We start from the raw sequence: 22110 nt of genomic DNA on the forward strand, positions 1-22110 counted from the left end.
AGATTGGTCAGAGCAAACACCTTGAGTAGGAGGCAGGAGAGAGATACAGAGAGGCAGCTAGATACTGATTCACAAATGAGCACAATGCTTTGCAGGGTACCACAAGCTCCTATATGTTGAATACAAGACTTTGTATTTAACATTTTAAAAGAGAAACCAAAAAACTAATTAAAAGAGAGGGGAATGAAATGCAGAGAACGACCAAGGGCCGGATTCGAACCTGTGGTCTGCCACTTCTGAGGACTGAGCCTCTATGGGGGGCACTTTAACCACTACACCACGAGCACCCCAGGGCTGTCACTTTTTATTCTAAATTCGGACTACAGTTTGAACATGCGAAAAGAAGCTGCAGTGAACTCCAATGGAGGCAATTCCTTAAAGAAATAACACTTTAAACCATAATTGACCCTGTTGCCCTCTGTAAACTAAGCTTTTGTTTTTCTCTTTGCCAACCCAAAATGGAGAAATCTGGCAAGCCGCTCTGAACGGATAAACATGACATCGACCCATCTGAAACGTATTGGGAGAAGGCATTTTAAAAATTTGACACCATAGATCACGTGTCAAACTCAAGGCCCGCGAATCAATTCGGCCGATTTGAATCAATTCTTAAAAAAAAAAAAAAACATATATTTTTTTTTTCTTCTTCATGGAGCCTGTGCCATATCCGCACGTCGCATACGCTCCCAACTGTTAGGAAACTTACCTGGCTTACAGCTAGGAATGTCTGCTGAAAGTTCTACAGCTCAGGATTTTAAGCCATGAATTGATGAACTTGCATCTAAGAAGAGCTGTCAGTTTTCTGAGGGCTGTAAATAGGCCAATATATGAGGCCAAATAGCATGCTAATATTGATGATTGATTGTGTCAAGTGTCTAAGGCAGTGGTGTCAAACATCCGGCCCGCGACTTGTAGAGCACACATTTCTGAGCATTTAAAAAAAAAAAGTAAGTTAAATTAAAATTAAATTCAAAAGAAATTAAATTAAATTAAATTGGGAAAAACGTATTCCAAAACAACAAATAACCTCTGTATTTAAAAATAAATCAAAACAGTAGAAGTTGCACTTTTATTTAATTGTATTTTGTACTGTCTGCATGTTTGCACAAAATGTGTCCCTGTACATATAGTAAACAAAATTGGACAACTGTAAGGTCAATGCCTGTTGTATTTGTGTATTCAAATAAACAGTTGTTTATTTCATTAGTGCGTATTGGCATCTTTGAGCAAAATACCCCCAAAATTTTTGCTGCAGCGCCGCACCTCCTATTCCCATGGCTAGCAGCAACCTTTACTAAGACATTTCCTGGGGGCTACAGAGATCCCTTGTGATCTGTGATAATGTAGGTTACATATGTAGGCTGAGTTATAAGGCATAACTGAAAAACAAAGTTAAAGATTTGGATTTGACATATGTACGTTATTTTGCCATTATTTTACTGGTCCGGCCCACTTGAGATCAGAGAGGCTGTATGTGGCCCTCAAACCAAAATGAGTTTGACAGCCCTGCCATAGATGGAAGCATTGTGGATGGTTTAGGCCGTTAGCTGTGGCTTGTCACTCAGCGAGTCAGCGACCGGACCACCAGTGAGCAGAACAACATTAGCTGCTTTTCCACCACAGGAACTTTCCCCAATTCCCATCGACTCTACAATGTATTTTAGCACAAGGCTGTGTGCTGAATTCAAATTAATTACAACAAATTACATGTTATTTTGAACTACTTCAAAGGTATCTTTTGAAAAAGTGAAAGGCTTGATACAAGCAATGGTACACTTTTTTTAATGTATTTTTTAGCAGTCGGAGTCAGAAGTCTGTTACATCGGAGGCTCAGTCTCACCATTTCTGTTAACTTCCGTTACTGAATATCCGACATTAATAGCCTACCTCAGGCAGTGATTGGCCATGTGTATGAAGGTCAGAAAGATAATCTTGGTTTGAACCTTTTCCCTTTGTCATCCATTCTTTTGAAACCCTTTTGTCAAAATCAGTGAATACCTCCTTACGATCCGCTACCTGTCAGTATGTCTGCGCTGAAAAGAAATCTGGTGTTTATAGGCAAGGCTCTATAAAGGATTACGTAAACAAAGGGGGCACACATGTCCGTTTACAGAGCCTAGGCTGTGTATTAACACTGGATTTGTTTCCAGTGCACAAACAGTTGTGCACATGTAATGGATGGTGTGTATATATATATTAACTCAGGGGTTTTCAAAGTGTGAGAGAGTGAGCCCCCCCTCAGAGAACAAATTTCAGCGGAGCCCCCCCCCCCCCAAAAAAAAATAATGTTTTTCTAAATAAGTGTGTTTTGAAAGATCTTTGAATTATTTTACAAATTTAAACATATTTTTGAAACATTCTAAAAAAAATTGTGCGTTTTTAAACACATTGTTTAATACATTTTAACATCTTAATCCAGTGTTTTAATCCTGCTTCCTTTAAGCATAGATAGTAGTGACTGAGTGTGCAGCGGAGTGAGAAAGATGGGCAGACAGGCTTGCCCAAATTATTGACTAGTTAAATGTCATTCACACACCCAGTGTCTTTTCGCTAGTGCTCCAATGTCCTGCTGGAGGAAAATAGTAGCCAGTGGAGAACCAGACCCTCGGGAGGAATTTTGTGTGAACAAATACTTTGGAGACACTGGGTCTGATTAATTAGAAGCTATTGAAGAAGGACACATGGATTTTCCATAAAAATATTAATTTAAAATAAAAAAATGTATGCAGGGTCCTCTGGGTTGGGCTTGTTGCTCTTTTTCTTTAAAGAGACCTATTTCTCTGTAATATAATGAATGCATGAATGGGGGGGGGGGCGCCCCACAGTTTGAAAACCACTGTATTAACTGATTTAGACAAAAAGTACTTTGGATTACAATGACTGACTATATGCCTTTATGGCACCCTCTCAGCGCTTTGATATTACTGAAAATGTGTGCAATAATCTCCATATTAGAACCATCATCGTATTTCTGCCCTATCTTTAAAGATCAGCAGTTCACAAACACCCACTAACAAGTGTTATGACACTGTTATAGCAGTAAGGTCTTGGCCCTATTGAAATGAACACAGTTGGTAAATTTGTTGGATGGGAAGATAGTGAGGGATTGTTGTTGTAGAGTAACTTAGTTTGTTTGTGTTCCCTCTCTCGGTTCAATGCTTTAGGGGACAGGACACTGCTTTGTTTAGACGTACAGAACACGTTTGGCACGTGAAAGCACTTTAGAGGCAGACACGGAAGGGGTAAAGAAATGACGTGATATACAAGGGTGCTACTCAACGACAAGTTCTGGGTGTGCAGCCACTTTGGCACTGCACAGGTAGTGTAAATCAGTTGGTGTTCAATACATACTTTAACTGATGGACTGTTGAATCAAACACTGAGCTTAAAGAGGCTGATTGCATCATAGTGATGGAGATGTTGATTCCCGGTGGTTTCAACAGTAAACTACTACAACCCCTTCAAATTAAAATGTAAATAGGCCTAGATATGAAGTCCAAAATCCGTGCATATTTTAAAAACTGATGGTAGGCAATTTGTGGGTTAGTACAATATCCTTTCTTTCTTATTAGCATAATTGTTGTCCCCCCCCCCCCCTTTAAAAAACGTTCATAAATGCTTGGAAATGACAATGGCAGAAACACACAAAAGTAATTTTTGGGGTGGTGCTGCGTCAAGGCCATAACTGTATCAAAGACAGATTAAGTGACATTTCTTTCTTGCTAACCAAAATAAAATAATAAACTCTTTAGATGTCTAAAAAGGATGTCCCTAACAATACAAAAACTAGGCTGGATAAATGTTTGATGATATGTTCATTTCCAAGTAACTTCGCTAAATGTAAGCTTTACTTTAATGTTGACACTTTATGTTGTCTAAATTTACTTGCTGCATTTTTGATAGACAAGTATAACCGGAAATCATCATTTTATTCCTGCTAGCTTGACAATGATATCGGGTGAGGGGTCATAAATTGAGACAGACTCCCAACATTTGCATACACTATTTCCCCACTGCATAGCTGAAAGACAGTATGACCCTGCATCGTTCACCCTCCTCTACTCGTTAGTTCACCGTCTGCCCCGGACAGAGGAGTTACTTTCTGTGTTGGGGCTCGGTGCGTACCGTCACTTTCTCTACAGTTTACACTGTCTGTCTTCCCTCTCCGCCCAGCCGGCTGCTGCCATCTCTCCACAGCAACGGGAGGTAAGAGAGAGGTGCCCCGCGGTGGGACAACCCGGTGCTAGCTATATCAGCTAACTTAACAAGCTAACGAGCTAATTCGTTAGCGACTGGCTGTATCCCTGTCCCTCGGCCAAACACACCAAATGTTTGCTGCCAGAGACGAATAACAGTTAAGGTTTCGTACATAGCTCCCCGTTTGAAATACTGTCACTGTAACCTCCTAAGTGCACGTTTTAGATAAGTTGTGGTAGACAAGACAGACTGTTTTAGTGTCTAGTTGGCCAGACTCGATAGTAATGTGTCCGGTTTCCTTCAAAACAAAATCACAATCTGTGCACATGGATATCGTTTTTTAGAAACAGAAGACTGAATCGGCATCATGTGCAAGACATAGGCCTACTGGAATTATGTTGAATTGTGTCCTCTTAATGTTTAACTAATATATATCAGTATGCCTTTAGTGAGTGAGCAAGACAGAGGTGCATGTACAGTAAAACATATCTTAGGCTACTTTTAACCCAGTTTGTTTACCCTATCATTTAGGCAGGCTCTACCTGTACAATAAATAACTTCATGAATGTACTTAAAACGCAGGCACTTGTACCAATGTGCCTTGAAGGGTAAAGTGTCAACAACTTTAAATCCCAGCCAGGCATCACTGTAATGTTAGAACACGAGTCATTTTTAAGCAACGTTTTGGTTGTTAGAACTGCCCCATCTGTTCTTGTAAATATATCAGGTAAAAAGACGTTATCATGGATGTTTATTTTTATAATCAACATTATTAGAGAAACCATACAACTTAAAATGGCATTGTTTTTTTTCAGGATGCCAACAGAGGCTTTTATTTAGAGCGTTTATTACATTACTTCCGCTTTTTCATTGAACTCGTACTGTAACTTGACACAACAAGGGTAGCCAGCAGCTATCTAGAGTTCTATCGACGGGAGGCTGGTGCTCAGGGGCAAGCCAGGAGTTGGCGGTGTTAGCTTAGCCAACGTAGCCTGCTAGTGAGTCATCTGCTGTTCAGGGGTTGTCAGCATGCTAATAGAGGCATCTTAACCGCAAGCCACTGCAGCAAGTCTCCTGTGTGACTCTGTAGAGGTCCAGCCGAGCTGAAGTCCGCCGCTGAGCCATGCGACAGTGGTGTGTCCCCGCTGCGACCCCGCTTCGCGCTGAAGCACTCCCGGGGCGCCTGTCTCTGTCCCCCCCTCCGTCAGGTAAGACTTCACCTCAGTGACGGGACACGGTGTGTGGAACTTAACTTATTTAAGCTAAAACCAGTTAACCTCTTAGCTCTGATTTATTAAGTTCTGCACAGTAAAAATCCATTTTAATACTAAATTAATCTGCTCTGATCGGTGCCAGTATGTCCTGTAAGTAAACCAGCAAAACTTGAAACCGATTTCTTTGTAAAACAAATAAATACAAATCTGGCATGTTACATTTCTCCTACTGCTTATCAGCAATGGTCGATGCGTGACAGTATTGGACTGATGGCATCTTTAGACTAACGTAATTTGATACATCTTTATTTAACAAGATTAACTTTTCAAAGGAAGTTAGGCTCTGCTGGTTCTAGTTTATGTGTAGGCCTACTGAATTGTAAGTGATGTGTACAGCTGTAAAAGCATAGCCTACCTGTGCGCTGAAGAGTGAGTTCAATAGATTTGCTAACACACATGAAGTTAAGTTTGGCCAGATGTCTACCATTTCAATATGACAAGGTCACAGTCATAAAGATAGATTTTCGAAATGAGTTTGGCGTGATCTTCACACTGTAGCCTGTAGTCCTACAATTGATGGATTGTGGTAAGACAAGGATTCTGACGACCCTTATTCACAGCACAGTCGGCAGGTATATTTAAATTAAAAAAGATGAAGGGGTGTGATTAGGCTGAGTGGACCCCCATGTTGGGTCATGTATGTCGGGGTGATCTTACTTGTATTCCACCCTGGACAAATGGAGCAAGGTTAGCTCCAAGTGTCTGTGCCAAGTGTTTGAAAGGGTGCCAACATTTTGAATGACCTAAGGGTTCTTCAGAGGAGAATGCAGCGTGTCCACCCCAAGTAACATTGTTATTATACCCACTCAATGTTACATATTTGCAAAGCCAAACTAATTTATTCACATTTGCATTTTAAGTGTTGTGTTCAAAATAAACAAACCCAAACAAAAAGAAGCTTAGTGTTTGAATTCAGGTTCGCACATCTTTTTTTATTTGTGTTTTCATCTATTAATAATCCTTTCATCATTTATCAGTTAGTCTGGAGGAATTGAACATGTTTGTCATATTGTCTAAATTTAAGGTTTCATCAAACGTGCTGAGTAGAGATAAATATAGAAGTATATGTTCTGGTAAGACTTTTTGAAGTCTTGGGGGTTGCTGTTTATCTGGTGAGAAATCAACCTGCACACTTTTAGTATATTAATAGGGCTTCTGTTGGTTCACATAATTGGATAATTAGAAAGCTTCCTGAAAAGTAACTGGTTCACTATTGCTGTTTGTTTACAGCAGCAGGGCCCACAGTTTGGTTTACAAACATATTATTTTTCTTACGTTTTGATTTATAGCGATACAATTATTCAGTACTAAGAATTACATGTAGAGGAAATATATTTTGTAAACTATCCTACCGGCTCTGCAAATGTAAACAAACCCCAGTCCCCTGAAACTGCATAGTGCACCTTTTTAATTCATATAGCCATCTCATTTCACTTTGATTAAACCAACCCCCACAATGTGTCCTCAGATGCCAGGATGGAGTGCTGCGAGGTGGAGCCCCGCTACACCATAGAACAGATCGACCTGCTGCAGCGCCTGCGTCTGTCTGGGATGACCAAACCTCAGATCCTCCACGCTCTGGAGTCCCTGGAGAGGCTGGACCCCGACCACCACCAGCAGCAGCAGCGGCAGGCAGCAGCTCAGCCCACACACTGTGCCTCTCACCCAGTCACCCCGTCAAACAACAGCAGTGCCCCCACCAACAACCCCGGAGCTCCAGCCCCCTCCTCCTCTTCCTCCTCCTCCTCCTCCTCGCTCTCCCTGGCCTCTGCCACCACGCAGACCTCCGGGCTGGACGGCGCCGCGCTGTCTCCTACCAACAGCTACGAGGCGTCGCCGCCGCCCCTCTACCCGCCCAGCCAGGCCGCACAGCAGCGCTCCTTCAGCTATGACATGATGGGAGAGGAGGAGTGGGACCTGGAGGAGAAGGTGGAGGAGTACATGAGGTGAGCCTGCTGGAGCTTAGGCCTTGTTTCCTCACTGAGCAGCACAGTTCGGTTCGGCACGGTTTGGTAGGGCACGGTAACCCTAGATCTGGCTTGCTTTTCCACTGCTGACAGCACCCTTACTTGGTAGGAGGGGTTAAAGCAAAACAGCTTAGAGTATATACAGTCTAAGAGTCAGAGCCGTCGAACGGTGCTGACCGTGACCGCTACATGACTATCGTGACATTGTAGCAGTGGGACACTATAAACAAAGCGTTGCTCGCCATTTTTCTCTAAATGAAAGTAATTTTGCTCTTGCCGGGGAGGTGACTACTCACAGTGGTTAATCCCCCTCAGAAATGATTATTTTCTTTTTTTGTGTATGTTCTATAAAACAAATCCATAAATAAAGTATAAAAGAAGAAGAAATGATTCTGTGTACAATCACCCGTTTTGTGACCCTTAGGCACATCTTGGTACCCCAACTAAACGGGTGACAAAAATGGGTGTGGCTCTGCTCACTTTTTTTTTTGTCACGCTATCCAACGTTGGACAGTGGAAACGCAAATGAATGGGTGCCGAGCCGCACCGCTCAATGGGGAAAACGAGACTTTAGTGTTATCAGAGCGCCGAGCGAGGATGAGTTGGAAAGCAAGACCAGAAGAATGGTAGAGACAAAGAGAGATTATTATTATAACGTCAGATAATGACAGCTTCTGTCCCCAGGGATGCAGGCTTATTCTCCAGAACTCTAGCGGAGTTAATTCAGGTCAGGTGTTTAGGGATGGCTGAAAAAAGAGAAGCACCAGTGAATAAGGTTAGTCAGAGCAAAGGCATGGTGCTTTAACCACCGTGTAATCCTTCTTATAGTTGTGATACCTTGTTTTTTTTTGTTTTTTTTACTACAGGAGAGACAGCAACCTGGTGAAAGAAGAGATCAAGACTTTCCTCAACAATCGCAGGATCTCTCAGGCGATCGTAGGCCAAGTCACAGGTAGATATTGCAGTTTACAACGCTTACAAGGACACAGGTTAAATGTCACTAACCAGCAAGAACCTGTGCTCTAACATGAAAGAGTAGAAAACACCCTGTGCTACAGTTATACTACCTGTGAATTCCAGCGTTATCCACAGTGCAGTATAGGAGTAGATCTCTTCAACTGAGTTATTTTCTCCTTCTGATCACTGCTGGCAGCTGAGGTTTAATAAAGCGCTGCGGCTTGCGTTGGTTGCCCAGCTTGCTTGCTCGTGCTGGAGCTCATTGGCCACCTAGCAAACTGCTTTTAAATATAATAATATGCACCCATACATCAGGTCTGAAGACCGTTCTGTTTCCGTTTTAACCTGAAATTTTAATTTCTCATTTTGAATTAATTTTTATTTTTTTTATTTATTTTTTTGGAATGTGTGCTCTATGCTTGATGTATTTTGTTCTTACTTGTTGTATTTTGTTATTGCTTATGTAAAGCACCTTGAATGGCCTTGTGTCCGAAATGTGCTCTAAAAATAAACTTGCCTTGCCTTACATACGGATCAATTTTGCTCCATTATACAACATATGGTACAATATTCAGTAAACAGCCCTTTTATTTAATGACTAAAATATAGGCTACCAGGGTTTGAGAGAAGATATATTTCTGCTAAATAAGACTAAACTTTGTAAATGGGCCTTTGATAAAGGGTATTGATGTTGGTATTGATAATGCAACCCATGTATCAGTAGATAGGGAAGGCTTTGTGGCCTCCACAGTCAAGACATTGCTTCTTAGCAAATAACGCTGAACTTAACAACAAGCAGGAGCATGTTCACGTCAGACATCCCCCCCCCCCCTCCACCAATCCCTCCCGGAAAAGGAACTGCACCAAATCACGTCCTTAATTAAGAGTATTGATATTTAAATGCCTTCATTAGCTTAACAGGAGTTATCCCAGAGCTGGCTCACAGCCCACCTCACTAGTGAAGACGCACACTGGCTGCACCATGAAATAAATCAATGTTTCTTTTTATGTGTTTAGATAACATGCATTTCCTCTTGCACACACACACACCACACAGGCATCAGCCAGAGCTACATCTCCCAGTGGCTGCTGCAACAAGGCCTGGAGATGAGCGACTCCAAGCGCAGAGCCTTCTACCGCTGGTACCTGCTGGAGAGGAATAACCCAGGTGAGAGCAGGGGCCTGGGGTCAAGGGTTTGGAGAGGAGAGGGGAGGGGGGGGGGAGACAGGTAATACGAGGCAGGGTAGACTTTGACTACTACAGCACAGGGTTGTTGCACATTATGGATGTTAGTTACAGAGAGACTAATTGTGAGGAAGTGCAGATCGGCACCTCAAAGCTGAATGTCTAAGGGTAATGGATCATAGATTAGATAAGGTAGGAAAGGAGGGCTTGTGTGAATGAGGGAATATTGACTTGGTTTTCCACTGAGCAGCACGGTTTGGTTCAACACGGCACGCTAACCCTAGCTCTGGCTTTGCTTTTGACTGCCCAGAGCTACGTAGCTATTGTGACGTCATAGCAGCGGGACACGGTGTAGCCCGCTGATTAGATTTGATTCAATAAAGAGAGAGAAAGCCACACAATGAACAAAGGGCTGTGTGCCGACATTTTTCTCTCTATGCAAGACTCTTCCCTCTTTCTGAGGTGATTATACACAGCAGTTTATCTCTTGCACGGAAATGATGAGTCTGTCGGCCAATTAACGAACTGCAGTCTGTAGCTCAGCCTTTTTGGGCTAAAAATGTCCGGCCATTTTACGCTTATTTTGGAAACACAAATAAATACGTGCCTCACCCGTACAGAACCGCACCTCTCAGTCGAAACAAGGCTTATGTTTTGTCGTTTGTGAATGTGAACCCCTGCTTGCCAGCCTTGCCCTTTTCATCTGATCCCCTCTTTACCCGCTTCCTCCTGCATGGCGAACCCACACACACACTTCCAATCTCACCCGCTAACTCCCTCCTGGCCCTCGAGAGCTGTGAGGTCAGCAAAGGACACCAGAAAAATCTACAATTTCAGAGGAAAGGAAAGTGATAAAGGTAGCCCTGTCACAGGAGATGCTAATCAATAATATTAAGGCATTCTGGTTTGGGAATGAAACTGAAGTGGGTGACTGCGGTTGCACTGTGCAGGCTAGAGTAACGGCTTGGGTCGGCGCTGACCTCTCCATGTCCTCCGATACATTGACACAGATGCTGAAGAAGTTTGGTTTTTGGGTTTTAAACAGCTGTAACATAACCAAATGTGTAACTGCTAAAGATGCTCAGCATGCATTGGCATCGCAATACATCCTGTCACAAAGTCATATATTTGCTTTATCAGTTCTATGAAATAAACAAAGCCACCGATGGACCATCTGCTGACCCTGCTGTCTCTTCCCCCTTCATCCGAATCCTTGATTTCTTTCTCCCAACCCGCCCAAGCTTTTTGCCTGAGTTCTCAGCCCTGATGCTGGAGGTACTCCGGTGCTGGTTTTCATTCCTACATGGCTAACAGACCGATGATAAAAGTGATACTAACAACAACTAATTTCCTCAGTGGCCACAATGCTTCGCTTCCAACATAGGCTCCTATTGACCTGCCCCGTCATGAAACAGTGTTTGCTTATTAAATAGACTTTTAATTGGCAAATTGGAACACATTACTTTACATGTCATTAAGCAGACACTTCTATCAAAAGCTACATACAACTTGAGCTATGAAGTTAGCAGTAAGGGCCTTGCCTAAGGACCCCCAGTCGAGTTGCCCCACCCTGACCGGGAATTGAACTCTGGTTTCCCGTAACAAAGTCAGTGGTGTTGCTTACTGAGCTATCCATCTTTTCTTTTTTTTTTGGCATTGTTATGCTTTATTGATAGTCTAGAGATAAGAGTTGAAATGGGGCAGAGAGGGGAATGACATGCAGAGAACGACCGCGGGCTGGAATCGAACCCGGGTCCGCTGCATGGGGGGGACGCCCTACCAACTGAGCTAAGGCCGCCCCCAGCTATCCAGCTTTTTCAATTTATTTTTAATTGGCGGATATTAGAATACATTATAAAGCAAACATTTGTTTTGACAGAAAACTGCCAGGCAGGTCTACAGGAGTATTCCAGTTAACCCCAATCAACTCAGAAGTTCCAATTACTTAATTAACCCAAAAACTGGTGTGTATATTAATCTAATCCCTGGCTGTGGCCTGCCTGACCATTGGTTTTGTCCCGAACTGAAGGGCTGAGGTGGAGTGAAAGCCAGCACAGCGTGAGTCCCATGCCCAGGGCCAGAGACGGGACAGTAGCAGGGGCGAGCGGCAGCCTCCCCAACCCCAACACCAACCTCAACCCCAACTCCAACCCTGTGTGGAGCAGGCAGAGAGAGCTGCTGATGCACCTCCTACCCTGGTACACTGCGGCTGCTGCTGCCGCCCAGGCCCAGCCAGGTAACCTCCACTCCCTCCCTGCCCCTGGCTCCCCAGCCTGCCTCACAAGACGCACTGCTCCTCAGCCCGCCTGCATGACATTTACCGCCCAAGATACCTTTTGTCAGCTTGGGATGCATTTCAATCGTCTGAAATGGCAAATGAGGATTGTACTATTTAAAGTCCTATAGACTTTGCCATAGTGTCTGGATCATGATGTCGCACCAGTTAATGTGTGAGGTCAAATATAACTTGAATGAAGTGAAGGAGTTGCGATATTACTTGAAGATGCATCTTGGAGAATGCTTATTGTCAAAATCACTTTTTGTCAGACTCGGTGAATATCTCCTCAGGAACCTGTACCCGTACTGTATTTGCCCTGGAATAAACATCTGGTGTTTATACACAGCCTAGCCTCTGTAAACTGGAATGTATACAAAGGCTATGTAAACAAAGGGGGCCCTCTGCAGCTGGTAGCAACATTCCTGTTTACAGATCCTAGCCTGTGTATTAACACTAGACTTTTTTTTAATCCGCCCGTAGTACGGACAGGTAGTAGTGAGGATAAATTCACTGATTTCGACAAAGTGAAATTGACAACAAGCATTCTCCAGGACTGACTCCACCTTGTTAATTGTTGACCCGACCATCCATTTTCCTCCACTGAACAGCGTCCCAGTTTATATAATGATAAATGAATTACAACTGAACTAGGTGGTGTGTTTTGAATGAAAGAAAGTAATGACGCTAGAGCCGTGAGAGTTGACTTCACTGAAATACAAAAGGTTGTACGCAAAGGTTTAGAATCAGCTGCAGTCTAAAATCAATCACCGTCTTTGTTCCTATAAACTCTCAACAGTTAAATTGCTGCGTGTGCTCTGTTCCCCCCCAGGAGCCACCTTATCAATGCGCTCGTTGGTGAAGGAGGAACCTGATTGGAGGACGGGGATCTTGGCTGGTGACAGGGCGGCCATGGTGGGCGGGCCTCTGAGGCTGCGCAGAGGAAGCCGCTTCACCTGGAGGAAGGAGTGCCAATCAATCATGGAAAGGTGAAGGAAGTGCACAACACAATTTACCTTTTTAGTCGTTATCTATTATTCTGTGCTCACGAAGTATGAAAAACGTAATGGGGAAAATATAGATTTTTATGTTTTTAATATACCGACATTATATCAACTTAAAAAGAGCAGCATCACTAACAATTAAAGACCTGGTCCAGCAAAGCAAATGTTAACGTCTTTAAATGAACTAGGGCTGCAAGTAACTACTGTGTTTTTATTTATTATTTAAAAAAAATCCTGTGCTTATTTTACTCCAATTAACTAATTAATTAATCAATTAATATTTTGGTCTATAAAATGTCCAAAGATAGTGAAAGCAATTTTTTTTTCACAGTCACGACCTGCCAAAGGCCAATCGGAAATCCAGATACACAAATCATTTGTATTCATCGTCCTACCTTTCCAAACCTCACAGATATTCAACATTAAATCATGTGAAAACAAATCTTAAAAAAGAATATTTGTGTTTGGGGTTGCTGTAAACTAAAGTGTCCCACACAATGCATTGAACTTTAAAAAAAATTGGATCATGAGTAACCGCTGTCTACAGAGAGGTTCTGTGTTTTTGATGGCCTCCCATACATGGATAGTTATTCACACATGGTAGGATTGCAGCATTACTCGAGGTTATAATCAATAATAATAACCTTCATAGGGAGACATGTCCTTTACTGCCTTACTGTCGCGACCTCCTGCATTACCATTCACTTTATTATGCTCTTTTTATTGTATTATCTGTATTCTGTCTCTGCTTATCTGTGCCATGTTCGTCCCAGTCCGTATTCTCAGTAGCTCAGAAGGATGCAGAGAAAAAGGATTGTGCATTCCCTCAGTCCAGTACAGTCCTACCCGGCTGTGTGCAATTGATTTCTCTATTCCATGGCCCGCTGTAAGTATAGGGTGCAGTCTGGGCACTCACAGTAATAAGACCACGCAGGCCTTCAGACAAACACACTCACCAGCAGTGCCCACAGATTACGCAATTCTGCTGCAGTGCTGATCCTTATGAGCTAGTTTAGATCCAAGGACGATACAGTAGAGGTGAAGATGATGGTGTGTGTGTGTGTGTGTGTGTGTGTGTGTGTGTGTGTGTGTGTGTGTGGACAAGATAGGGCAACTCAGAGGGTGAGAGGAAGGAATTGATCCCCGTGTGTTTTGTAAGTTGAGATAACGATTGTTTTTCAGCCTTTGGGGGTATGAAGCAACTTGACGTTAGGAATGGGAATTTGGAGATGAAAGGGGAAGAAAAACTAAATATAATGACTTTATTCAGGACACAATGGATTGGAATGGAAATAGGACAATATATACAAAAACAATATAGCGATAATTCAGTATGGTAACATTCTGAAGAAAGGCATTTTGAAGAAAATGGTTACTCGTTGCAATGCTCGAATTGTCGAAATCAATCCACTTAATGGATCCACAAATCTATTCCTTTGCAGAGAACACAAGCACGTGCACACGCGCACACACACGCACACACACTTTGGTAAAACACAAAGACTAAAACTTTATGAGGTGTAAAATGAGGGCGTGCGGCACAGACTGGTGCCATCATCCAATAAATGCGTAGCCTGTGTTGCAGTATGATTGAGCGATTTCCAATACTGTGGCTGTTTTATCTGTTCCAGTTTCTTCATGGAGAACCAGTACCCAGATGAAGCCAAGCGAGAGGAGATCGCCGGCGCCTGTAACTCCGTCATACAGAAACCAGGTAGTAAGAGGCTTTACGCAACTGTTCCTCTCACAAATGTCCTTCCTAGGCCAACTTGAATAAAAGTCTGTCATCCATCTTATTTGAAATGGCACATAATCATAAATACACTCCTGAACAAAATCTTTAAGACCGGGGGAAAATTGGCTTCCAACGATGACAAGGAGCTCCCACTGGAGATGTTTTCTACGTGGCACAGTGGAGGAGGCTCCATCATGGTCTGGGGTGCTTTTTACTTCAATGGAGCTTTAGGTTGTGCACGGGCGTCAAACGGCTGCTGGCTGTGTGGAGATGTTGCGGCGGGCATCCCTCTTGACTGAGGGCCCTCGTCTGTGCGGTGATGGCTTGGTCTTTCCACAGGACAATGCTGCAGTTCACAACGCCCGCCTGACCAAGGCCTTCTTCCAGGAGAATAACGTTGCTCTTTTGGACCATCCTTCGTGTTCTCCTGATATAAATCCCATTGAGAACGTTTGGTGATGGATGGCAAGCGAAGTCTACAAAAACGGATGCCAATTCCAGTCCGTGGATGCCCTTCATGAAGCCATCTTCACCCCATGGAGCAACGTTCCCACCAGCCTCCTTGAAACACTCAATGTTTTGAACTGATCAACATAAACGGTGGGCCTACCGACTACCGTCCTTTTTTTTAATTTTTTTTTCGTTTCTAAGGCTATGGTCTTAAACTTTTGATCAGCTGATGAACAGTCTGTATAAAACAGTAGTTTTAAATAAAATGACAACTTAGTTTTTTTTTGTCTCTCGCTCCCGTTTCTTCTTTTTGCATACTTACAATTTTCCCCCGATCTTAAGATTTTGTTCAGGAGTGTACATGGATAAATCAAAATGCTATTGAGCGCAAGTGTCGGTTTTAAGCAAGGAAAGGCAATTTTATTTATAAAGCACCTTTCATACAAAAAGAAGACTAAGAGATTCACTCGACAACATGTCTTACAATAAAATGAATTAAGAAAAATGACGAAGATTGCAAAAGTGAATGCATTGTAGAAAAAGTGCAGGACTTTTAGTAGTTGTAATTACTGGTATTATGTACTAGTACCACTATTTGGCCATTTTAAAACCACACCAGGACCTTCTTTTATGTAGAATTAAGTCTGTAATCCCTGTGACACTGACTGCCTGTGATTTTGCCATGCTTGCCGGCACTTTAAATGAGAGATGTTGTGTATTTCATCACCCAGGTTGTAAGCTATCGGAGTTTGAGCGTGTGACGGCGTTAAAGGTGTACAACTGGTTCGCCAACCGTCGGAAGGAGATGAAGAGAAGAGCAAATATCGGTAAGGACCTCACAAACTTCTCCAAAGCATCAGGTCCTAAAGAGTGGATCCGATCCTCTCCATCGTACTACAAATGGAGAGGAACTCTACTACACCTATCTCTGCTCTCTACCTGTTGTGTTCCCTGAGATGCGTGGGAACACCCACCACCGTCATGTCATTAAACACACCATCACCGAGAAGTGTAGCTCGCGCTCAGCTTGGTGAATATCTCCGTCTTCTCCAGGAGAAGACAGAGATTTCACTGTGATCTTGCTACAATAAATGTACGAAAAGTACGCAGAAATAACACCATCATAATGCCACATTGTAAAAAGCCTGAATAAATGCTTTGTCAGGTGTTTGAGCTAATGACAGGCAAACTACTGTTACAATGCCTGTATCGATAAGGGCAAAATACCAAGCCCCAACCACACTGAGTTCTACCAGCATCCAATGCGGAAGTGAAAAAATAAAGTTCACCGAGTGGCCACTAAGAGGTGGTACCAAAACAGAGCAATTTCTCATTGACTCCCATATTAAAAAGGCCGTTTTTACAGCATTATTAAACCTATTTACGCCCTGGTCCAACAAACTAGTCTAGTCTGCATGTTTAGGTCATATCTCCATGACAAGGATAACGTTAGCTTTTAAACTATTGGAGGTTAAATGTTATGAATAATTAGGGGCGCGGCCTCTTGAGTGACAGCTAGCCGCCCACTGGCCCTCACTTCGCCTCGGAGGTATATGTCAGCTAGATGGCTGCATCTCCCTCCCCCCGACGTCACATCAATGCTCTTTTTCGGTAAGAGGAAATGATGCGGAGTACAAATCTGACAAGATGGTGACGCGCATAGGCCAGGACGATTGGACGCAGATGGAATAACTGAGGTCAGCCCGGATGCTACATCCATTTTATATACTAACTATGCAAAATACAGAGAAAATACAGATTCTACTGTGATCTCACGGTGATAATGGGTGATATTTACGCCGAAATAACAACATACACGTGCAACATACTACAATCATGCGTCATACCATAATTGTCAAAATCACTTTGACGACTTTGTGTGTGCCCTAAAAAGAATCTGGTGTTAATACACGGCCTAGGTTCAGTAAATAGGTATGTAAACTAGGGATCCTACCGTAGCTAGCAAATGCCTGTTAGCAGAGCCTACACACTGTATCAATACTTGCTTTTTTTCAGCGCACACACAGTATGGACAAGTAGCGGATCATGAGGAGATTTTCACAGATTTTGACAAAAAGCATTCTCCAGAATCCCTGACTAGGAAACAACAACTGAAAGAGGCTGCAGTGAAAGCCTGGAAAAGCATCACAAAAGAAGAATACAAAAGTTTTGTGATCTCAATGGGTCACAGGCTTGATGCAGTTATTGCAAGGGAAGGATTTGCAACAAAACATTAAGTCTTATTTACTTAAATTTATTTTAAGTGTATCTGTTCCAATACTTTTGCTCACCTAAAAATGTGGTGTTCCTTTATAAATAATGATATCTTCTCAGTTGTGTATCAGATCCAGATGTAAATACCTGGAAATGAAAGCTGAAATGTTGATCTATTGTCTTATATTCATATTTTGGTGTCAAACCCAAATGTTTCCAGTCTACAGCAAAAATAAAGGAATTGGCCTTACTGTTCCAATACTTTTGAAGGGGACTGTATACTTCCAGTGTTTTGGTCTCTTACCTCTATTTTCCTGTTTTAAAACAACCAGAAGCTGCCATTTTGGAAAGCCATGGAATTGAGGTGCCAAGTCCAAGCTGCCATTCTAATGGGGAGGAGGGAGAGATGCAGGAGTTTGCAGACCAAGTGAATCATCGATTCTCAGAGCAGGTAAGTCAACTTTGTTCCACTTTACCAAAGGAAAACCGAAAAACAGACAGCAAGTAAAAGGGGGCTCTGATGAAGTGATGTTTAGCACTCATAATAACACACGTTCATATGGCTATAGTACCACAAAAACAACACGCGCCTTTTCAAATTGACAAGTGTGTGTATAGAGAAATATAAGCCATAAACCTGGATAACAACAGGACCCTCCCACTGGTTCACATAAATAGAATACAGACATAATGAATGCTATCATTTCCACTTGTGTTTGAAAGGTGGGAACAGTTGACCTGTGTGAAAACAAAACTGCCGGTCGGGACAGTAAAGATCAATGAGCCCGAGTTGTCTCACTTTATACCAAACACCTGTATACTAACCTCCTACGGGGAACTTTAAAATTATAATTTAACAGTCTAACTTTTCCTATGATGATCATAAATTATCTTTAACAGCTAACGATACCCATCAGCTAAAATAATGATACATTTATACAGTCATTATTAATCTTACAAAGTCACATATAAATACATTACCTCATTTTGACGCATCTGTGGTCCTTCTTCATTGACGTATTCACTCGCTTCCTAAACAAATGCTCGCGCTTGAGCTCAAACTCTATGTTCCCCGTAGCTACTTTTATCAAGAGAGGTTAACATCTAAATGTTTTGCTCATACACGCTTTGCTTTCCCACAGGATGAGACCTCTTCCCTCAGGATTGTGGAGCAACAGGACCCCTCCTCATTGGCTACCACAGAGGTGGCGGCCCTGCCAAGCCCCGCCCCTCAGGTCTTGGATCAGAAAGAGCCTCTTTCAAAAAGGGAGACCGTGGACGAAGAGTGACCAAAAGCTGGTGGAGTTTGGACTCATCGTATTTGAATTTCAATCAGATAAAACTATAGGAATACAATAAGTATGTCCTTCTCCACCCATGTAGGGCCTTTGGGGGCTAATGGCACCCACAAATTAAAGGGAGAAGGGGGCTGAAGCTCGCTGACGTGCCTCCAATGGAAAGGGGGGCCACTGTATTTATCAACAGTAATCCTGCTTATATTAACGGCAATATACAATATATATATCAATATATAGTGCATTCCAAGATGGTATTAAAAAGCCTAAATTCCTTTTAGAGGGAGAATTATGTAAAGGATACCTCGCCCATTTTTAAGCTAAGCCTTTTCTCTTTCTTTGCTACATGCCTTGTTTTAAGCCTTTTACACAGAGTGGTTGTTGGATGGACTGTGGTGACATGAATGTGCTCAGCCTGCAGGTCAGGTGTGTTTGGGTGCGGGGGGATAAAGTTTGGTATCGAGGATCTACTTTATGGTGACTATAAGTGCTGTCTGCTTGCTTGAATGTCTTTGACTCCTATTGGTTCTTAAGACTCTAAACCTCAATCAGTTGCATTGATGCAATCAACAAGTGCTGTTGCTATCAAATCCTTAAAGCCCTGAGGGACAACTGGAATCTCAGGTAATCCCAAGAGAAAAGAATGGGTTCCTTCAAACCATGAAGAGGTGTCTTAACATATTATTTTGTTTGATTTGATTCATCATGACTGTGCTTAACCAAAACAGGACGTGTTATTTATACCTTTTTATATTAGCAGAACAAGCCTAGGACAATATATTAAAGTGTCTCTTTTGTCTTCTTTGTTATACTAAGTGAATGCTGCTGGTCACTTTTGTAGTCGCTCATCATTTCAAAGTCTTGTCTCAACCCTCCACCCAGCCAGTGAAGCTAGACTAGTTCTATAAGTCTATTCAGATTTTTTTATGTTTTTTATTTGTTAACATTTGAAAGAAGGCTAAAAACCAATGTGACAAAATGTGACACATGAATAGATTGCTCAAAGCACCTTCTCTCTTATTGGAATAAGCTAAAGCTTAAGCTCTTGTAAGTTTGTATGACTGCAAAGCTGCACTTAATAGTGGATCTCACTATAATTAAATGAGGGGACTGTTACAAACAGTACCTGCATTCGACATGTACATAGCCCAGGGGATATACACGTCTGTGGGTGCTTTCCTTTCAGTGACTTTAGCACTGTATAGAAACTTATTTGTCAACTTGAAATCTGAATACCTGATTTAACCTCTGCATCACGTAAGTCCCCTATATTTACTGGCCCAAGGCCTTGGGAGATGCTCCCTTAATGTTCATGAAATGGACAAAGACGTTCTCAAATGGCCCCTACCAGGGCGCTACCATGTTACCTCCTTATGCCAAAGCTATGCCAAGGTAGAGATACAGAGTAAACTGTGCTCACATGAACAGGACATGACTCAGTCACTACAGTATAGATATACAGTATAGATGTTTATTTGCTCAGTACAACACTAGCCAACTCTAGCTTACCTCAGACTAACTGTCTCATGAATGTGTTACAGGCTCACAGCCAGTATTGTAACTGTTTCTGATATTGACAGTGTTATGTAGCATTAATGACGATGGGGTTTGCCCAGAATTGTTCACGTATACTCACTTCAGACAGTTCTCTCGTCCGGCTTTGGACAGGACCCCCAAAGCTGCACGCTCTTACTGATTATTATTCGCCTCTCTATCTGCTTTTATCTGACAACCAGAAAACAATAAAATTGTAAACAATGGCTCTGATGTGTCTGCATTTATTTTTGAGTGATTGTAGGGTCGCAATCAGGAAACTTTGTCCAAGAAAACGTCCAGTCAAATAAAAACTAGGGCTGTCAAGCGATTACAAAAATGTATCTAATTAATTACAGGCTCTGTGATTAATTAATCTAAATGAATCACATCCTTATATGACACTTTTATGCCTGTTTATAAACAACTGTATTGCCTACAGTTTGTTTCGCTCTCTCTCTCTCTCTCTCTCTCTCACTCTCTCTCTCTCTCACTCTCTCTCTCCGTCTCTCCGTCTCTCATAACTTCTGTCCATAGGGTCTCCTTCCCTCAGCAAGGTTTCTACATGATGTAAAACTAGGAACTAGCGCAGTAAAAAAAAAAAGCAGGCTAAATAGAGCCCTCGGCCCTTTCCCCTGCTTCTTTCTTTACTCTTTAATCCCGTGCGGGCCGTGTCTGCAAGCTACAGGTGCAGCTCCGCTACAGTCTCACCTCTTTTGCACCGGGTCAAAGGGCATTATAGAAGTGCGATTAATCTGTGTTAATTGTTAATTAATGCGTTAATTTTTCTGTGATTAATTAATCAAAATGAACGCGTTCATTTGACAGCCCTAATAAAAAGCTAAACTTTGGACCTTTTTATTTATATTTGTAGGCTATGAAAGAAGACATGTTGGAAGCATAATAGATTAAGTTCTTAAAATTGTATTTGTTTCGCTTGTCTTGTAGATCACTATTTAATTTCAAATGACATGTTTAAATGATTGTATGCAGTGAATGATGTCGGGAAGATGAACCACGGTGAAAAATATTTTAACTTAGATATGTAGCCAACACACCTTAGTACACTACATATACTCACTAAGTAACTTGAAATGGAACAATTGATGAAATGAATTGCTATATACAGTAGGTATCGGTTTATAGGGGACATTGATTACTGCAGTAGCTGACGTGAAATACATACTGTATATCAGTGATTCTTGAGAACCGGGCCAAAAGTAACCATATGTAACTGCTGTTATGTTTAAAACTAAAAATATTTGAAATTGTAGATGTTATTAGGGATTAAGAATATAATGTCTGGAGCACAATTATCCCCTTAAATTTAATTGTATCATTATTATGTCAAATATATGACACTTGTTATCTTCTGACGACGTCCAAAACAGTGTGTCCTCAGAGAAGGTTTCAATCTTTCATTTCATTTACTTTGATGATTAAAAAGAGCTTTTTTCATCAATAGCAACACTAAATAATCTCTCATATCAATACAAACAGTTTTTCTACAACACATTCATGTTTTATAAGGATTCTAAGTGGTGGGACCACTTTACTGTAAGTCAACACCGACATTTCATTATGTAAAATGTAATAAAATCAGGCGAAATAAGGGGCAGCTGTCACTTTGAAGGACCTCTTGTCAAATTCCACCTCTGCAGAGTACATTAGAGTCAGACAGGCTCTGATAAGTGTTGTAGTTTTAGAATATTTTACATTCCGAATCTTGAAAGTCCAGTGTCACAACCATGACAAGTCAACACCGACTTACAATTTTCTGAAGAAGTTATTTAAAATGTTCTGATCATTTTATTTTCCTGAAGTAGTTCATACTAGCACCTAACATCAACAGAAAAACCAAATGGCTACTAGATAAATTCCATTTGTTATGTTTAAGAAACGTTAAATATGTCAACAGCGTCAGACAGGAAATCTAACAGTTGACATCTGACGGTGGTGATAGGCCAATGACGGTAAAAAAAAAAAAAAGCTGGGAGGTTGTGTCAAAGCTTAGCTCAGTAAC

General features: G+C 41.9%; 1 protein-coding gene across 3 annotated transcripts; it reads left to right on the forward strand.

Annotated features, from left to right (window-relative positions):
- Positions 1 to 3985: 3985 nt before the first annotated feature.
- Positions 3986 to 20278, forward strand: LOC307264663 (homeobox-containing protein 1). Of its 3 annotated transcripts, XM_080046124.1 has the most exons (11): positions 3986 to 4206; positions 5288 to 5405; positions 6940 to 7417; positions 8305 to 8390; positions 9453 to 9563; positions 11611 to 11817; positions 12689 to 12845; positions 14492 to 14574; positions 15777 to 15872; positions 17592 to 17710; positions 18402 to 20278. In XM_080046124.1, the coding sequence occupies exons 2-11, from the start codon at positions 5321 to 5323 to the stop codon at positions 18546 to 18548; spliced, it is 1569 nt and encodes a 522-aa protein (XP_079902250.1). In that variant the 5' UTR covers positions 3986 to 4206; positions 5288 to 5320; the 3' UTR covers positions 18549 to 20278. The 3 variants fall into 3 exon arrangements, with proteins under 3 accessions (XP_079902250.1, XP_079902252.1, XP_079902251.1); XM_080046126.1 differs by lacking the exon at positions 11611 to 11817; XM_080046125.1 differs by lacking the exon at positions 3986 to 4206 and having other exon boundaries at positions 4930 to 5405.
- The last annotated feature ends 1832 nt before the right edge of the window (positions 20279 to 22110 follow it).

This window comes from Ammodytes marinus (genome assembly GCF_949987685.1).
Source record: "Ammodytes marinus genome assembly, chromosome: 17".
Lineage (NCBI taxonomy): Eukaryota > Metazoa > Chordata > Actinopteri > Uranoscopiformes > Ammodytidae > Ammodytes > Ammodytes marinus.